The sequence below is a fragment of the Equus asinus genome, chromosome 10 (genome assembly GCF_041296235.1).
Source record: "Equus asinus isolate D_3611 breed Donkey chromosome 10, EquAss-T2T_v2, whole genome shotgun sequence".
Taxonomy (NCBI): Eukaryota; Metazoa; Chordata; class Mammalia; order Perissodactyla; family Equidae; genus Equus; species Equus asinus.
The window spans coordinates 46372879-46391455 of NC_091799.1; the positions used below are offsets into that span (position 1 = coordinate 46372879).

The 18577-nt window shown below is 38.8% G+C and overlaps 1 protein-coding gene across 2 annotated transcripts in view; it reads right to left on the reverse strand.

The window, feature by feature from the left end:
• Window positions 1-331: 331 nt before the first annotated feature.
• Window positions 332-18577, reverse strand: part of DCAF10 (DDB1 and CUL4 associated factor 10) — a 50348-nt gene continuing 32102 nt past the window's right edge. Inside the window, exons 4-8 of one of the 2 annotated variants that reach the window (XM_070519164.1) lie at window positions 12123-12325; window positions 9675-9788; window positions 6258-6403; window positions 5336-5431; window positions 1844-4980 (exon numbers count right to left, since the gene is read on the reverse strand). In XM_070519164.1, the coding sequence (XP_070375265.1) occupies window positions 4933-4980; window positions 5336-5431; window positions 6258-6403; window positions 9675-9788; window positions 12123-12325 (607 nt within the window). In that variant the 3' untranslated portion in view covers window positions 1844-4932. Of the gene's footprint in view, window positions 5432-6257; window positions 6404-9674; window positions 9789-12122; window positions 12326-18577 lie in introns of both variants that reach the window. The other variant, XM_044779202.2, reaches the window with a different exon arrangement.

An 18577-nucleotide genomic window follows, 5' to 3' on the forward strand; every position in this document is an offset into this window, starting at 1 on the left:
AACAAATATTCACTGAATGACGACTCTGTCCCCTCCTGCACTGGCCCTGGGAGTAAGACGTCCCCTGCCCTCACGGAGCTGCGAGTCTACCCTGAGAACTTAGCACCTGGAACCTAGTGAGAAAACGTTCTAGTGTCTAGTATATTATCTGGAACACTCCATATTTCCTGAAAATGTGAATCTAAAATTACCAGAGAGCACAATTTGGAAATGGTCGATGCAGTGAAATTTAAAAGAAAATTCATAGATTCAACCTTTAATGTAAAAAACATGAAAGCTAAATGAGGAAGAAGGAAAGCTGAAAATTCTATTTTAAATACTTTGGACCAGATTTAAATTTTAAAAATTATTTTATTATCTCTGGGTGACATTTTCATTTATAGTGACATTTATATACACATACATACAGGAGGTGTGTGTATGTAAGAGGGTTCCTTGGAGCTTTTGATAAAACACATTTCTATCACTGGTTCATTTACAGCTAAAGCGAGCAGCATACAGGTCAATTTGAGACTTTGCTTTTGAGAATTTTCATTTGCAACAACGTGTGATAATTTAAGGATATATTTAATGGTTATTGACAAAGTTTAATGGTATCAAAAATACTAAGTCCATCTGGAGTTTATTGTCACTGGTTTTTTTTCCCCTGCACTCTTCTTTTTTCTTGAAAGCATGAAAGAGCCCGTGCAAATACAGAGCCTGTGCTGTTGCTTTGCACACTTTGGTAGATTGCTGTTTATTACTTAACCCAGCAGCATCATTAGTTTGTCGTATTTTACTTAGTGGCAACGGAGAAAATCACTAGCCTAGGCTTTAACTGGGAACTCCTATTATCCAGACGGTTATTGTGAACCTGTCAGAAAGGTGGTAGGCAACCAGGAGAGCTGGCTCAAAGCCTGTGCGCGGGAGCTCGTCCAGCTCTGTGCACACTGAGCAGCTCGGCTGTCTCGTGCCCCAGCTCCTAACAGAGGAACACAGCACAGCAGAAGGAAGCGGAGCCTGTTAGAGGCAGGCATATTGACAGGGTGGTAGGAGACAGAACAAACTACTTAGCAGATATAAAAATTTTTAAATTAAACGAAATGCCAGTAATCTGAGGCAAATGATTCTACCTACCTCAGGGCTGAGGGAATCACTTTATAATAAGTGAGATTGACTCATATTTGTTATAGCCCTTTACATTTTATGAAGTATTTTACAGACATCAGAGCTCAATGGGCATTTGTAACAATACATGAATACTTTCTGTAATAACACATGAATCCTTTTCATCATGAAAAAGTGAATTATACTGAGCATGCTGTTTAAGAAGGCAGGGAGGTATACTAACACATCTGAAAGACGCGCATCAAAAATAATCACAAGTTTCAAATTTTGGCACTTAAGAGATATGCACTAGCTACCCCAAAATTCATTTCTCTGCTTTCCTTCATGAGCAACACAGGGTGTCACTGAGTGAATTTTCATGGTTCTCAGTGACTGCTGGTCAGTAACTGGGGATGATTGTCATCAGTCGGTTATCAGCCTATCAGACTATTTCTCCCGCTAAACACAAACTGAACAGAGACCTACGGATGCCAGTGCCATACATGCTGACTAACAACAGAAACACTAGGCTGCTAAAAGACTCTCAGAGTGTTTTTCCTATATTGCACTTTCTGGAAAACAAAACTTTAACAATGATATAATGTGATCTTGGTTCTAGACAGAGGAGCGGGGAACATGTAATTTACCTTTTTCTTGCTTGTTTTCCTAAAATTTTTGGTATAACCTCAGGGATGTAACAAGGAGAAATAACAAAATATACATGTTCTTTGGGCTTCGAGAAGACAGACCACACATGTTTTCAAAAGATTAAAATAGAGGTCTCTTCTGCTTTAGCCACTTCATTTTCACAGTTGAAAATAAGGAACTGCTGTGTATTTCATATTCCTGAACTCATTCAACAGCATTGCCATAAATATACTGTTCTGCAGAAAGCTTTTTAAAACAGAGGTATAATTTATGCATTTACCAACAATTATACCACATTACCAATTATGATATATTTACCAATTATCAGGAAAAAAATGACTAAATAAAATTTAGGGTAAAAAACACCAGTTTAGATTTTATATTCTAAGTGAAATGGGACTATGAAATGGTAAGATGTAATTTCCTCCAATACTATAGCATTCCTGATGCCCTTTGATTCTTTGATTAATGTCCCTGATGACTTTTTATCATGACCATACCTCAAAGAAGACAAAGGTTGTTTTGTTGAGTTTGCTGGCTGTTAATTTTTAATTCTTATCTGCGTGGCTCTATTTTTATACAAGGCTGTTTATTCTCCATTTTTCTTTATTTTATAGCTGCTTATCCTGCTTGGGGTTTTTTTGTTAGGAATGGACTCTATGTATGCCCTGCAGTTTATGGTATTAATTCTAACGGAAATTGTCCATCTTGTAAATGTTCTTTTACATGATGCAGAAGATAAGCCAATTCTGTAATAAAGAACTTCCAGAGGATTCTAAACAAGTAAATTAACATGCCAGTTTACCATCCTTTAGAAACTAAAGAACAAAGTGGTAGAGTAGTGAGCACAGACTTTGGACTACAACAGACGTGGGTTTGAATCCCCATGCTGCCACCCATGCCAGCTCTGTGTCTTAAGGCAAATCACTTAAACTTTCTAACCCCCCATTTCCTCCAAAGTAAACTGGTACTCATGCCCCCTACCTTGCAAGGTTTTTATGAGGGTTAGTAGCAAGGTGTGTACTTTATCTGGCACATGACAGGCACATGATAGTGGTTAAAGAACTATGGACTGAAATTCAGCGCTGGGCAACACGTGGGCCCACAGCTGACATGGAACTCTCTCTCCAAAGGGGATGCAATTCATGGAAGCTTCTTTTGATTATCAATATAATCATTGTACTTAGTAGCTTATTTTTAATGTCAACATTGGGTGTTTTTGCCTCCAAAATTTTATTTTCTTTTAAATGTGTTTTTTAAAAAAGTTTATGGCAAACCTGTGTTTTCACCATGCTTTGTGGTAATATTTTTGATGATGGAAAAATTTCCAATTTTTTTAATATCGATGGTAAAATGACATAATTTAAAAAATTTCTCCTAGAGCCAACACTGTTCCAAGTGAGATGTAACCTCTATACATGTGTGTGAACGGCTGGGTGGCAGGTCCTACAAAGAAATGTCATTTTTATTCACATATTTGGGTTGCTTAAACATTTCTATAAGATGTAAAATACTCTTCTTCTTATGGCTGCAATTCTCAGCATCTACTCCCAGGCCTGCCTTTTTCAATCTATTGGCTAGTTTAAGGGTATTCACAATAAAACAATTTAAGGACAAAGTCATTGTTTTAACAGCCAGCATACTACAGTAGAAATTGCCCTGAGCAAGGAATTAGGAGACTTGAATTCAAGTCCTAATTTTGCCACTAATTTTTGCAGGATGACCTTAGGCAAGTCACTTAATTTCTCTCATTCATCAAATAATGAGATTGATTCAATTTTAAGTTATTTTCTACCTCTTAAATTGCTTTCATTTACTTATTATTATTTTTTTAATAATCAAAACACCTTCTGGGAGTTATGTTAAGCACCTGATGAGTACAGAAGTATTTACTGATATTTAAGGTAGTGTTTCTCAAACTGTGATCCAGGGACCACCTGAATAAAGATTTCTTGGGGTTCCTGTTAAAATTATAGCTTCTTGTCCTTTCCTTGGCTCAGTGAGAACCTCCTAAGGTGAGGGCCAGGTTTCTGTATTTTTCACCCTAATGTTTGAGAAACTGGCCTAAGAGAATGTGATCTAAGAGGGAAAAACTAGCTAGTGCTTTAAATTAATCTAGCCTCTGGCAAATCCTTTCTAAACACAATACACCATGCAGTGCAGAGGAGACCAGAAAAAAGCTGCTTCAGCAGAGCAGCCAGCCCGTGCTGGACCTTTGCCCGATGTTTTTTACTTGCTGTGTTCCATAACAAAACACGGAGAAAGGTCTCCATATCAGCTCGTAGCCTTGACATGCAAGTCACTGACATCATCGTTATGACAACAGCTTGAAGAGGCCTGCAGCTCTCCTCTCACTAGCGGTGAGAGAGTGAGCTTGTGCCACTTGGCTAAGGAAGAAAGATGAGTAAAACGACCTCTTTATTCTTGATTCCCCTCCACCCTAATACTCTAACTCGTCATCATGTCTGATTCAAATAATCTGGCAGAGAAAACAGAAAATCTGAGCCACACTGTTCTCATCACTCTGTAGCCAGATAGTGTACACATCTACTAAATAAATCCTCTTCTATACAACGGAAATGACCAAAGCCCATTCCTTCTCTTTTCCTTTCTAATGCCGTTGACAGGAACAAAACACCAAGTAAGGACACATGCTAGAGATTTTTAAATTCATACAAGTAAATTACAAAGAGAAGTGAATACTTTTTCTAGAATTTCACAACAAGATCCCTCTCATGGTGAAAAAATATGTATAATTTTAACAGGAAACTTAAAAGACATTTTGTTGCAAGACTATCTAACAGTTATGATAATAATGCCATTATCTGTGCTCATTATAGAGAAACATAACAGCAACTTTAAAAGGCCAAGTATACCGATAAGTGAAGATGAAATTTCTTTTTCAACATCCAGTATGCCAACATCAGATTTCTGGGTTTTATTCAATACTAGTGTCACGGGTTTCTCCTACCCCAATCAAACTGCCAAATGTCCACAAAATTCACACCAACATCAGAAAAATTTTTTAAAAAAAGAAACTTGACAAGAGCGACCATGCAAAATACCCAGAAGAACTGGAGTTGAGTGGCGCAGATCAGCAGGAGGAGAGGAATGCTGCAAAAGATGCTGCTGCATAGAGTCTAACTTGGCGCTGCCCCTATGACGCTGGAGGATCAAGGACTCAGGTCACAGATGTCTTCATGGACCCATAAGAACCAGGATCTTCATCCAAACTTTTAAGATCTTCTAAAAAGAAAATACTTCACGTAAATTGAAGTAATTTGTAAGTTAAACACCAGAAGAGTTCCTTATTTGATGTAAATTGTGCCTAAAACTTTGGCTGATACAAAGAAACCCGCCCACTAAGGCACCCTGAGGCAATCTGGCAATGTGTTGGAGAGAACTTGGTGGTCAGTACCACATCGTTGTGCGAGTACAAAGAGCGGACCACCCGCAGGGGACTGGCTTCTTTGGGCAGACAGTCAATAAGTTCACTGCACTGTTTGTCAAATCCCAACAAGCGAATCCCGTAGCCATGTGGGGAAGAAATCATTCGCCCATCAGGGCTGAAGCAAAGTTCTTTGATATAACCCCTGCCTACATTGGCTTCTTCAATGTAATGAGTCAGTCGTAGAGAACAGCGAGGGGAGACAGGTCGCACAGGAGCTCCTTCTTGGAATTCATAGACACAAGTCCACTAAGGGGAGAGAAGAGACACAAACCAAAGTTAGAGAGCCCCAAATAGTGCTACAGATATTTTTTAAAAATATTGAGATTTTTAAAAAAGCTCAACAGAATGCCAAAGCCACAGAATTGTTGCAAGAAATCACGCAGATGAATGCGACCTCCCTCCCAACTAACAAAATTCGTCGGACCCATCCCTTCTTATCTTCATAAGCTAAGGTTGTTCTGTGCTGTGACACTTTGAGCCTTTTACTCCCTGAGGCTGCTGTGATTTCTGTAGTAATAATTCCCTTTTCTGAGAGTAGCAACAATCTTGATATTTAAAAAATTCCAGGGCTCAGACACCCAAGCCCTAGAATACCTCTCCTCCTACACACTTCAAAGGCTCTTCTCTCTTTCTTTCAGTTGTGGCTTCTAGAGATAATGAGATCCTTGGAGGACTCCTGCTTTCCAGAGCGATGAGAATCACAAGGTCATAGAAGGCCTTTCCCCTAGTCATCAGTTTAGTCCTTTCCCAAAATTTGCCCTGGTTTTTAAAAAGAGAAAATTATAATACTCAATTGCCTTAGCAAAACCTCACATTTAGCCAGCTTAGCTGAAACATCTCAGTCCTATGTTTACCAGATAAGGGTTTTTTTTACAATGAGATGAAGGAGGCAAGAATTAAGAAGATGGGCACAATCTGAGCTGCTGATTGCCCTACAGTACTGCCCAGCTTGCCACAGCCAGGCCGGAGAGGAGGAAGAAGGCATTTCAAGGGATGAAGATCCCCTGAGCACACAGGGCGAGGGCAATTTGTCCCACCGGCGCTGCTGAAGGTAGAGTGCTGCTGCCCATACCTCCTGATCGTCAGTGTTGCTGGAGCACCGAAGAAGAGTGGCCCAGCCTTTGGGGTGCAGCTGTAAGGATGTGATGCAGTTTCCACGGTCTCTCTCACCAGGAACTTCGGGGGTTAAGACTTCAAGACTATTTCGTGGTGCAACTCCTGAGATACAAAAAAACTGGACATGGGATTTGTATTACCAAAGGACTAAGGCAGCTCACCAAAGCGCTCATTTCTGGCAGCCATCCCCCATGCTTTCATTCCTTCATCTGCCCCTTATGCTACCACATGTAGACTAACATGGTGTCCCTAAGTGTTTGGGATGTGAGTGTGTCTTTGGGGTGGGGTATGGGGGAGGGTATGGCTAGAACTAAAGAATCCAACTTCCTGCAGCAGGAATCACTGAAGACCTAAGGCTAAGGCATTCAAGCTGATTAGGGGTCCTTTTCATTTGGATCTACAGCTCAGAAAGCTCTTTAAGTAAGAATCAAAGTTATGTGACATGAAAAGGATCTGGAAAAGTAAAGATAATGATTCTCATCCCAGAGGACCTGGTGCTCTCTAGTCCAGAGAAGGAAATACTTGGAAGCCCTGAAGCTTGCCTGTATATAAATAAAAGGCTATTATGTGTAAAAGGAGCAGAACTTATGGCCCCTAAGGACAGCACTATGAACAAAAATAGACCTATAATTTTGGAAGTAAGGGAGGAGACCTCACATAGAGACATGTCAAAACAAGTGGTGGGAGAAACTGCCAATGATACATATTCCTGGTACTCAGCTATGGCCCATCATTTCCTCCTACCTAGCCCCCAATGAAAGTGACTGCTTTAGTAAGCCACTGTCACTCACAGGAGTATGTCATACCCCTCAGGTATGTGAAGAACCGCTTTCATAGAAGTTACAAGGAAGCAGCTTAGAAATTTAATATCAAGAGAAATATTTCAACACTTTTCTGCCTGTGGAAGGAGCTGCTTTGAAGATAATGAACTGTCTCTGTCAGACCCTCTGTGAATGATTTCTCAAGTACTCGTGTTATCTTCTTTTAAAAGATTCCCTTTAGATTACTACAGCATTGATGGAAACCTGTGAAGCTAAATTATATTATTACAACCACACTATACCTAAATAATGATTTCACACGTGATTGAACTTTAATGACAATTTTAGAGAAAAACAAACCCCTATTTCAAGAATTAATTTTGAAAGTGTATAACAAAAGCAGAAAACAAACCCATTCTAAATAGGTAAGTAGTGGTTTTTGAGCTGTGCTCCTTGGAAGTTCCTTAAGAGCTGGCAAAACGGGGGAACCACATGAGGTCCAGGGTAGAGATGGAGTGGGGAAGAGTGGAGGGTCAAGGGCCTTCCTAATTTCACTTGAAACAGAGTTACTCCACTTTTTGTGTGTGTGTGCTGAGGAAGATTTGCCCTGAGCCAACATCTATGGCCAATCTTCCTCTTTCTGTATGTGAGCTGCCACGACAGCATGGCCACTGACAGACAAGTGGTGTAGGACCGCGCCTGGGAATGGAACCTGGGCCGCTGAAGCGGAGCGCCAAATTTAACCACTAGGCCACCAGGGTGGGTGCTACTCCACTTTTCTTGTGCTACATCCCTAAGAATCCACAGCAGATTTCATGTCAAAAACAGAGTTCTAATCCTGAAAAGAGTTTGAAAGCCTCCGCTCTATATAGTTATTATATCTGCCAAAGTACGGTGCTAACATATTCTGACACCTGAAGACCCAGGATTCCCAACATTCAGAGCAATCTTACCTGTAAGTCCCGCCTTGTTCTCTCTTTCCACTCCCTAATTCTCTACCCCTCTCTGCCCAGGTTCCCCATACATCGTCTCTTCTCCCCTTCCCAACTCTCTAGAGCATGAAACTGGTTTTGGGTTTACCACTGCAGCAGGCAAGCATGTTAACTATTCTTCTTAAATTAAGTTTCTTTTTCTCATGGATGGTTTAGTTAATCAATAAAGATCTTTCTTAATGATTGTTAAGAGCCTTGGCTCGTTTCCCATGGCCAAAGTAGAAGGAGAAGAACAGGTAGAATCTGTAAAAGAAGTTTCTGCTACAAATCAAAGGAGAACTGTCACACATCTCGACATGCGTCTCTCAATTTAAGAGGAGGAGTTTTTGTTTTTGTTTTTTTTTTTTTATTAAGGTTATAAAAGTTAACATCCTTGTGAAATTACAGTTGTACATTATTATTAGTCATGTTGTAGTTACACCACTTCACCCCTAGTGCCCTCCCCCCACCCCCCTTTCCCCTGGCAACCACCGATCAGTTCTAAGAGGAGGAGTTTTTAACCTTAAGTGAAACATCACAGTCTTCAACATCCAGAGGAGAGCGAATAGGCTATAGGTTAGGTTAGGTTAGGAAGAGCTCTCAAACCATCCTACTCACATAAGTAGTCATGCAAAATAATCAAGTATGCATTTACTGAGCACCGATCAGGTGAGGTCACCCAGGGAAAACATATTAGAAGTTTGATGTATAGACCCTCCCCTAAATATGTAGGTAGGAGACATGCTTATCTCCAAAAGCTGACCCAAAATACAAAAAAAACTATGTGGCCATCAGTCCACAAAGAGGATGACAAACAAAAAGTGCCGTTTAAGAGCTTAGATGTGGATTAGTACGGAGAGGGATGGTAGGTGAAATGTGCACAGGCAGAAAGCATTGAATTTGAGGGTGGAAGGAATGGGCTAAGCAGCTAGTTCTGCCAGACTGGCTGGGGGAAAACTGGCAAAAGCAGAGTGAGGCCAGATTGTAGCTCACTTTATCCCACAACCTGTCTGAGGCTGTCAGGTATTGCTCAGATAAGGAAATGGCAGAGCAAAAAGCCTCCTGGGCTGGAACCAGGCGATTTTCACAAGCCCCTGATAAACTCATCCCCTTGTGTGTATACAGCACTGTCACATGCATAATCTCATTTAATTTCCACAGCAGCCTTGATTGGAATCTACATTTCCCAACTACAGTCATACGTCGCTTAACGATGGGGATACGTTCTGAGAAATACGTCATTAGGCAATTTTGTCATTATGCGAACATCATAGAGTGCACTCACACAAACCTAGGTGGTATAGCCTACTATGCACCTAGGCCACAGGGTAGTAATCTAATGGGACCACCGTCCTACACGCAGTCCATAGTTGACTGAAACAACATATACAGCACATGACTGCCTCTCCAAACTAGACTAAACTAAGCCCAGGAAATAAAACCGAAGCTCAAATTCCAACAAAGATTTAAATCCAAGATATTCAACCCTACAGACTCTGGTTAGCACTTTGAAAATGATGACTGAGCAGCAAGGAATAGCCTCATCTTTACTGGCTTTTATTTTTATAGATTAAAACCAAACTAAAGAAAGCTATTTGGTAGAATCTATTGTAAGATTATAAAATCCAAATTTTAACCTACCTTCTCTTTGGGAGGCTCGTGACATATGTTTCTCAGAAGATGAATTAGAATCACCATGATGACAAGGTGAACCAGAAACTCTAGGTCCAGATGAACTTGATGAAGTGCTCAGATCTTGAAAATACAAAAAGTTCTGACAATAAATGTAGCAAAACTCTGGTAGTGTCTCAACTTTTTAATCATCTACTTGAACCATAATGTTAAAATCCACGTAAAACATGGCAAGTACATGTCTACTTAAAACTGGCCTATAGGGGCTGGCCTGGTGGCGCAGCGGTTAAGTGCACACATTCTGCTTTGGTGGCCCGGGTTTCACCGGTTTGGATCCCGGGTGTGGACACAGCACCACTTGGCAAGCCATGCTGTGGTAGGCGTCCCACAAATAAAGTAGAGGAAGATGGGCACAGATGTTAGCTCAGGGCCAGTCTTCCTCAGCACAAAAAAGAGGAGGATTGGCAGCAGATGTTAGCTCAGGGCTAATCTTCCTCAAAAAAAAAAAAAAAAAAAACAAAACTGGCCTATAACTAAGACTGAGGTAGGCAGGACAGCTCTTTGAAGTGTTTTATCTAAGGCCTAGTCCCTTTCTAAAACCTTTTATACCTTTATACTTTTTAAGCAATGAATTGCTTAAGTGAAATAAAAATGAAAAACTAAACAAACAAAGGAGCATCTTTGTTTCTCCATTTCTGTAATGAAATCAAACAAGAAAATTTAGTAAGAATGAAAACTGAGCTGTTCAGCCCGTTGTTAAATGTTAGAATAGGGTCCAAACAACATGCCCATTATTGAGAACATGAACAGATCCTTCTTAAAGCACAGCAAAAACTTCTACTAGTATTCTTGAAATTATGTGAATACTATCTTTGAAATGCAATACATACTTTACATTAAATCTGTGGCAAAATAAAACAAAGTGAATATCAGATAGTTGAGTTTGATGTATTACCCCAAATACTAAACTCTGTATCATCACGCTTTTCTAGTGGCCCCACACTTCTGTGGAGACTTATTAATCTGATTCTCTTTGATGTCACTAAGCATCAGAATTACCCCTAGAAGACAGAAAATCATCTTGGTTTTTGAGTCAAAAAATTCTGACTAGACCTTCTCTTCTAAATCACTACTTCTCACTAAGCTAAAGTTGATTATTAATGTTAAACCTAAAAAAAACCTCTGAATCTAAAAGGATTGTACTTGCATATTTATGAAATCCCTTCACTGCAAGTAAGTTGACAAAACCTAAATTTCTACTTTAGCAGTGAAATTGGGCAACCGTGTACAGTGAGGACTGACTGTTCCCAAAGGAGTCTTCAGAAGTAGCCCTGTGCACACACAGGAGAAAGCGTCCAACCATGTGAAGCTGGCTTTTAACAGCAATTTATGAACATTATGTGTTCCAAATGCTTAAGTCTTTTTTTCTGGATTCTGCTTCATAAACACAGTATTATAAATAATGGGTATGTTCCCAGGTCAGCCCTCTTTTTCTGAAAGGTGGATGAAATATCACAAAATGTAGATGAATTATAGTGCATAAGTTTTTCTGAGCCCCAATTTCACTTAAGTCTAAGGGAATCAGCAGCAGGAGAAGGAACAGGGCTTTAGCAAGAGGATATTTCAGGGTCATGAGACAAGATGGCACCAGCTACCTGTGTCTGGACACCTGGAAGTTAGGATACAAGATAGACTTAAAATTAAAACTCTCTATTGACCATAACTTAAAAGCTCTGCTAGGTTCCAGAAGGACTTAAAACGATTGATATTACCTTGTGCCATCACTAATGTGTTTTTTTTTCTTTGAGGAAGATTAGCCCTGAGCTAACATCTGCTGCCAACCCTCCTCTTTTTTTTTTTTTTTTTTATTGAGTTATTGATAGGTTACAATCCCAACCCTCCTCTTTTTGCTGAGGAAGACTGGCCCTGAGCTAACATCCATGCCCATCTTCCTCCACTTTATATGTGGGACGCATACCACAGCATGGCTTGCCAAGTGGTGCCATGTCCGCACCCAGGATCCAAACCAGCGAAACCCGGGCCTCCGAAGCGGAATGTACGCACTTAACCACTGCGCCACCGGGCCGGCCCAGCCCCCTTTATTTAAAAATTTAATTTAATTTTTTGGGGGGCCATCACTAATTTTTGAGATAGTGGTGATTTAGAAATACTGTTGAAAGATTTTTATGGCTAGCAGAGAGCTAAAAGAAAATATTTTTAGAGTTGGCACTTATTCTTTCTAGATCATCTGTGATACAGAGGCACAAATTAATGCTATGTCAGAGATACATATAGGTCTTTACACTTCCTTCGGAAAAAAGCTCTCACTGAGCCTTCCAAAGAATGTCTTTTGATTTTCTTTCCATCTTCCTGCTATCATTATCAGAATGGAAACATGTAACATCCCTATGTCTGAGACTCTTTGGAAAACTCTTTAACCAAAAAAGACAAGCTTACCTGAACTTGATGTGGTTCTTCTTGCTCTCAGAATGGGATAGCTGCCTACTTCTAAAGACTTGGTTAAGTCAAGATCATGCAGAATCAAGAGATATCCAGAGGACGTTGAGATCAACATTTTGGAACAATCTGGTGTTAATCTCATCCGCATGAGAAAACGTGTGTGAAAGAACTTCTTATGCGGACACCCATCTTCTGTACACCTGCAGAAGAATCAAACCGACACAACCTAGAGTTATCATAAAGATAAGGAGTCAGTGACAGTCGGATTTTTGCCCTTCAAACTAGAATTTACAGTCAATGTATACTTAGCTTACACATGATTAACAATCTTTTTTTGCTCACCATTCCTTCTTTCATCTCCAACTTTCCCTTTTAGATTATTGTCTTTCTGAAGTATATTTTTAAAAGGAGGACTTTGTTGAGGTAAACTCTCTTACTTTTTATAGTTCTGAAAATCTTTGCTTCACTCTTCTTTTTTTTTAAAAGATTTCTCCTTTTTCTCCCCAAAGCGCCCCAATACATAGTTGTGCATTTTTAGTTGTGGGTCCTTCTAGTTGTGGCATGTGGGATGCCACCTCAGCATGGCTTGACGAGCGGTGCCATGTCCAGGCCCAGGATCCGAACTGACAAAACCCTGGGCCGCCGCAGCGGAGCGCACGATCTTAACCACTCAGCCACGGGGTGGCCCCTACTTCACTCTTCTGATTAAAGGTTTAGCTGAGCATATAACTTTAGGTTGCTAGTTACTTCCTTCTGAATACTAAGGATAATATTCCACTGAGCTCTGGCTTCCACTGTTGCTATTTCTAAGTATTCTATCAGTCTAATTGTTACCTGGATAATTTATCTTTTTTTACCCCTTCTGTCTGGTCTTCTCTTTGTCTTTGCAGTACTGCAGTTTCACTTTGATATGTGTAAATTTGGATTTCTTTCTATTTATCTTTATTGGGATTCATTTTACTTTCTAAATTTTAAGATTCATGTTATTCACATTTTCCAGAAAATTTTCTGTCATTAGTCCAATAATGCTTCTCAACTATTTTCTCTATTCTTTTGGAGCTCCAAATAGATGTCTGAAACATTCACATTTGACTATCCTTGTCTGATAATTGCTCTTTCATGTTTTCTAGCTCCTCATTTCCATATGTTGCACTCTGGGTAATTTTTCAATTTCTATCTTCCAATCTGTTTTTTTAAGCCGTGTCTAATCTGCTACTTGACCTTCTCCTATTTTTTTTTCAATTTCCGTAATTGCATTTTTTTACTTCTTTAAGTTCTATGTGGCTCTTTTTCAAATCTGTCTGGTCTTTTGAATAGATTTTTATTCCTTGCTTATGTTTTTTTATTCCTCTTTTTATTTCCTTTTTTTGTTAATTATTTTTAAAATTGTGAACTGTATCATACCTACAGAAAAGTACATAAATAAAAAATGTAGAATTGAAAGAAAACCGAACACCTGTGACTCCTCACCAGTGTTAAGAAGTAGAGCAATGCCACTACGTTAAAAGTCCCCTCCATTTCTCTCCTCTGAAGGATCGCTGCATCCTTCAGTCAGCATTCAATGCTTCAAGCACACAATGTCTTTTCTCATCTCTCTGAGGATACTGATAGACTTTTTAAAATTTTAAGTTTTCCTCTCCCTATACAGTGTCTACTTCTTCCAAAATATCTCCCCAGTTGCATAGGTCTTTATATTAGAAGCTCTTCTCACAGGTCTGATTATCTTTGGCTGTCTGCTGGTAATTAAGAGTGGGGAACGAAAAAGCCGCCTGGGACTCTGAGAAGAGGGGTAGGCCTGAGTTTCACGATACAGGGTGAAGGGACTCCTAATGTCAGCATCTTTGGCTCCTCAACTGGAAGAAGGCTGAGGGTCTCTGAGTGCAATATTCAGCGTGCATACAGTCATGCAATCTCCCTGATTTTGGTAAGGTACTCAGGCTTTCAACTGTATCTGGCATCCTCAATAGAGAGATTCCCTATTTTACCTTCTTTAGAGAATAAATTTTGAAACTTTTGCTGAAATGGGAGGAAGTCAATCACTCACAGTATGGATTAAGGGAGGAAATACAAGTTCTTAAATATCTTTCGCTTGAATCCTTTCTTTAGCTACCCCTTTGACCTCAGAGTACCCAGAGTCGCAGTTCCTATGACTTTCGAGGATATTGTACAAATTGTCTTAAGTTCTTAACTTTTCCCCACTGCCAGCTTAGATTCAGCTTTCTTGCACTTACTAAATCAAATAGTTTAAGTAAGTTGCTAAGTCAGTTACTACTCATCTACCTGCTTTCTAGATTCTAAATTTTATTGTTATTGCTTCCTCTCCTATTTCCCCATCTTTATGAGTTTATATTCTTTATTTTTAAAATGTCCTTATTGTAGTTTTAAAGGAGTCTTCTCATCCATAGACATTATTTAGGTCTTACAATGACTTAACTCATTTTACAATTTTCTCCATAAAGTTTATACAAATCTTCTGTTGGAATTTATTCCTGTGTACCAATTAAATTTTAAACTACAGTACTAAAAACTATATACTTCAAAAAATTTAAGTTGTTTATTGTGATGAATAGGAACAAGACTGATTTTTACATTTTGATCTTATATCTAACAATCTTGGTTTAACTCTTATTAATTCTGATAATTTATCAGCAGAATTTCTAGGGTTCTCTTTATAGACCAGGGGTCAAAAAACTGTGGCCTATGGGCCAAATCTGGATCACTGCCTGTTTTTGTGTAGAAAGTTTGCTGGAAGACAGCCACACTCATTCATGTATTGTCCATGGCTGCTTAGAGACCACATAGCACACGAGACCTAAAATATTTATTACACGGTCCTTTATAGAAACAATTTGCCAACTCCTCATCTAGACAATCATACCATCTATGAATGATATAGTTTAATTTTTTCCTTTCCAATCCTTATATATTTATTTCTTTTACTGCACCAACTAGGACCCTGCCACCCCCCCACCCCAAAACAATGGTGAACAGAAGTAGTAACAGCAAGCATGTTTTCCTTCCTGATTTTATAGAGAAAACTTCTAAAGTTTTACCCTTTTTAAATGTGCTGTAGGTTTTAGGGTATACTTTTGACGAGTTTCTTTATATTTCTAGTTAATTAACGGTTTGGTTTTTCAACAGCTTTATTGAGGTATAGTTTACATACCATAAAATTCACTCATTTTAAGTGTACAATTAAGTGATTTTTAGTAAATTTAGAGTTGTGGAATCATCAACACAATCCAATTTTAGAACATTTTCATGCCCCTAAAAAAATCCCTCCTGCCCATTAGCAGTCACTCTCTGTTTCTACTCCCAGCCACAGACAACCATTAATTTACTTTTGTCTCTATAGATCAGCCTATTGTGGACATTTCATATAAACAGAATCATATAGTAACTGGTATTTTGATTTGGCTTTTTAAAATTAGCATAATTTTTGGAGGTTCATCTGTGTTGTAGTACATATTAGTACACTGTTCCTCTTTGTTACCAAATTGTATTCCATCGTATAGGTATGTCACATTTTGTTCCATTATTGACCAGTTGACAGATATTTGGATGGGTTCCCTTGTTGAGCTATTATGAATACTACTACTATAAGCATTCATGTACAAGTCTCAGTGTGGACATATGTGTTCATTCCTCTTGGGCAGTTATCTTGGAGTAGAATTAGTGGGTCATATGGTAACTCTATGTTTAACATTTTAAGAAACTGCAAACTGTTTTCTAAAGTGGCTGTACCACTTTACATTCCTACAAGCAATCTATGAGGTTCTGGTTCCTCCACATTCTTACCAATACTCATTATTGGCTTTTTATTAAAGCCATCTTAGTGGGGGTGAAGTGGTATCTCATTTTGGTTTTGACTTGTATTTCCCTTATGACTAATGATATTCTTTTCATGTGCTTGCTTATTAGTCATCTGTATATCTTCCTTGGTGAAATGTCTATAGAAATATTTTGCCCATTTATAAAATTAGTTATTTGTGTACATATAAGTGAGTTGCAAGAGTTCTTTATATATTCTGGATACAAATCCTTTATCAAATGTGATTTACAAATATTCTCTCCAACTCTGTAGTTTTTCTTTTCACTTTTTTTTTTTAAGATTTTATTTTTTTCCTTTTTTCTCCCCAAAGCCGCCCAGTACATAACTGTATATTCCTCATTATGGGTCCTTCTAGTTGTAGCATGTGGGACGCTGCCTCAGCGTGGTTTGATGAGCAGTGCCATGTCTGCGCCCAGGATTTGAACCAAAGAAACACTGGGCCGCCTGCAGCGGAGCACACAAACTTAACCACTCAGCCACGGGGCCAGCCCCTCTTTTCACTTTCTTAATGGTGTCATTTGATGTGCAAAGTTTTTTAATTTTAATGAAGTCCATTTTATCAACTGTGTTTTGATGTCACGTGAAGATTTACTCCCATGTTTTCTTCTAAGAGTTATATAGTTTTAGTTCTTACATTCAGGTTGAAATCCATTTTGAGTTCATTTTTGCGATGTGGGATAAGGGTCTAAATTCATCTTTTTGCATGTGGATATCCAGTTGTTCAAGTATCATTTGTTGAAAAGACTATCCTTTCCTCAACCATTGAATTATCTTTGCTCCTTTGTTGAAAATTAGCTGATCATAATGCAAGAGTTTACTTCTGGACTCTCAATTCTGTTCCCTTGATTTATATGCCTATCCTATGCCAGTACCACACTGTCTTTTTTTTTTCTTTTTTGAGGAAGATCAGCCCTGAGCTAACATCTGCTGCCAACCCTCCTCTTTTTGCTGAGGAAGACTGGCCCTGAGCTAACATCTATGACCATCTTCCTCTACTTTATATGTGGGACGCCTACCACAGCATGGCTTGCCATGTGGTGCCATGTCCACACCCGGGATCCGAACCGGTGAACCCCGGGCCACCGAAGCGGAACATGCGCACTTAACTGCTGTGCCACTGGGCTGGCCCAACACACTGTCTTGATTACTATGGCTTTGCAGTATGTTCGGAAATCAGGAACTATGAGTCTTCCAACTTTGTTCTTCTTTTTCAAGATTGTTTTGGCTACTCTGGGTCACTTGCATTTCCATATAAATTTTAGCATAAGCTTCACAATTTGTCCAAAAAAGGCAGCTGGAATTTTGATAGGGATTGCATTGAATCCATAGATTCATTTGGAGAGAATTGCCATCTTAATGATTTTGTGTCTTCCAATCTTTGAACATGGAATGTCTCTCCATTCACTTACATCTTCTTACATTTCTTTCAGCAATGTTGTATAGTTTTCAGTGTACAAATCTTGACTACTTTTGTTAAATCTATTCCTAAGTACTTTATTCTTTTTGATGCTATTATGAATGAAATTGGTTTCTTCACTCATTTTTGGACTGTTAATTGATTTTTGTATACTAATCTTGTATATCTGGTGACCTTGCTGAACTTGTTTACTAGTTCTAGTATTTCTTTTGTTAATTCCTTAAGATTTTCTATATACAAGATTATATTTTCTGCATTTGAAGACAGTTTTACTTGTTCCTTTCCAATCTGGATGCCTGTTATTTCTTTTTCTTGTCTGATTGCACTTCTGGTGCAGCTGTACCTCCAGTACAATGTTGAATAAAAGTGATTGGAGCAGATACCTTTGCCTTGTTCCCAATATTAGGGAGAATGTATTCAGTATTTCAACATTATAATTTTAGCCATAGGCTTTTCATAGATGTCCTTTAGCAAGTTGAGGAGGTTCCCTATTATTCCTAGTTTTATCACAAACGGGTGCTGGATTTTGTCAAGTACTTTTCTGCCTTTATTAAGATGATCTTATATATGGGTTTTGACCTTTATTAATATGATATATTACATTAATTGATTTTTAGATATTAAACTCACCCTGCACTCCTGGAATAAATTCCACTTGGTTGTGACATATATGCATTGCTAGGTTTCATTTGCTAATATTTTGTTCAGGATTTCTGTATTTTTTTTTTTAAGGGATATTGGTCTGTAGTTTTCTTTTTTTTTTTTAAGTTTTTTTTTTTTTGAAGATTTTATTTTTCCTTTTTCTCCCCAAAGCCCCCCGGTTCATAGTTGTACATTTTTAGTTGTGAGTCCTTCTAGTTGTGGCATGTGGGAAGCCGCCTCAGCAGGGCTTGATGAGCAGTGCTATGTCTGCACCCAGGATCCGAACTGGCAAAACCCTGGGCCACCAAAGCAGAGCACATGAACTTAACCACTCAGCCATGGGGCCAGGCCTGGTCTCTAGTTTTCTATTCATATGATGTTTGTCTGGTTTGGTATCAGAGTAATACTAGCCTCATAAAATAAGTTGGAAGTGTTCTCTTCTCCTCTATCTTCTGGATGAGTTTGTGAAAGATTGGTATTATTTATTCTGTAAAAGTTCACCAGTGAAGCCTTTTGGGCCTGGGCTTTTCATTGTGGGAAGATTTTAAAATTACAAATTCA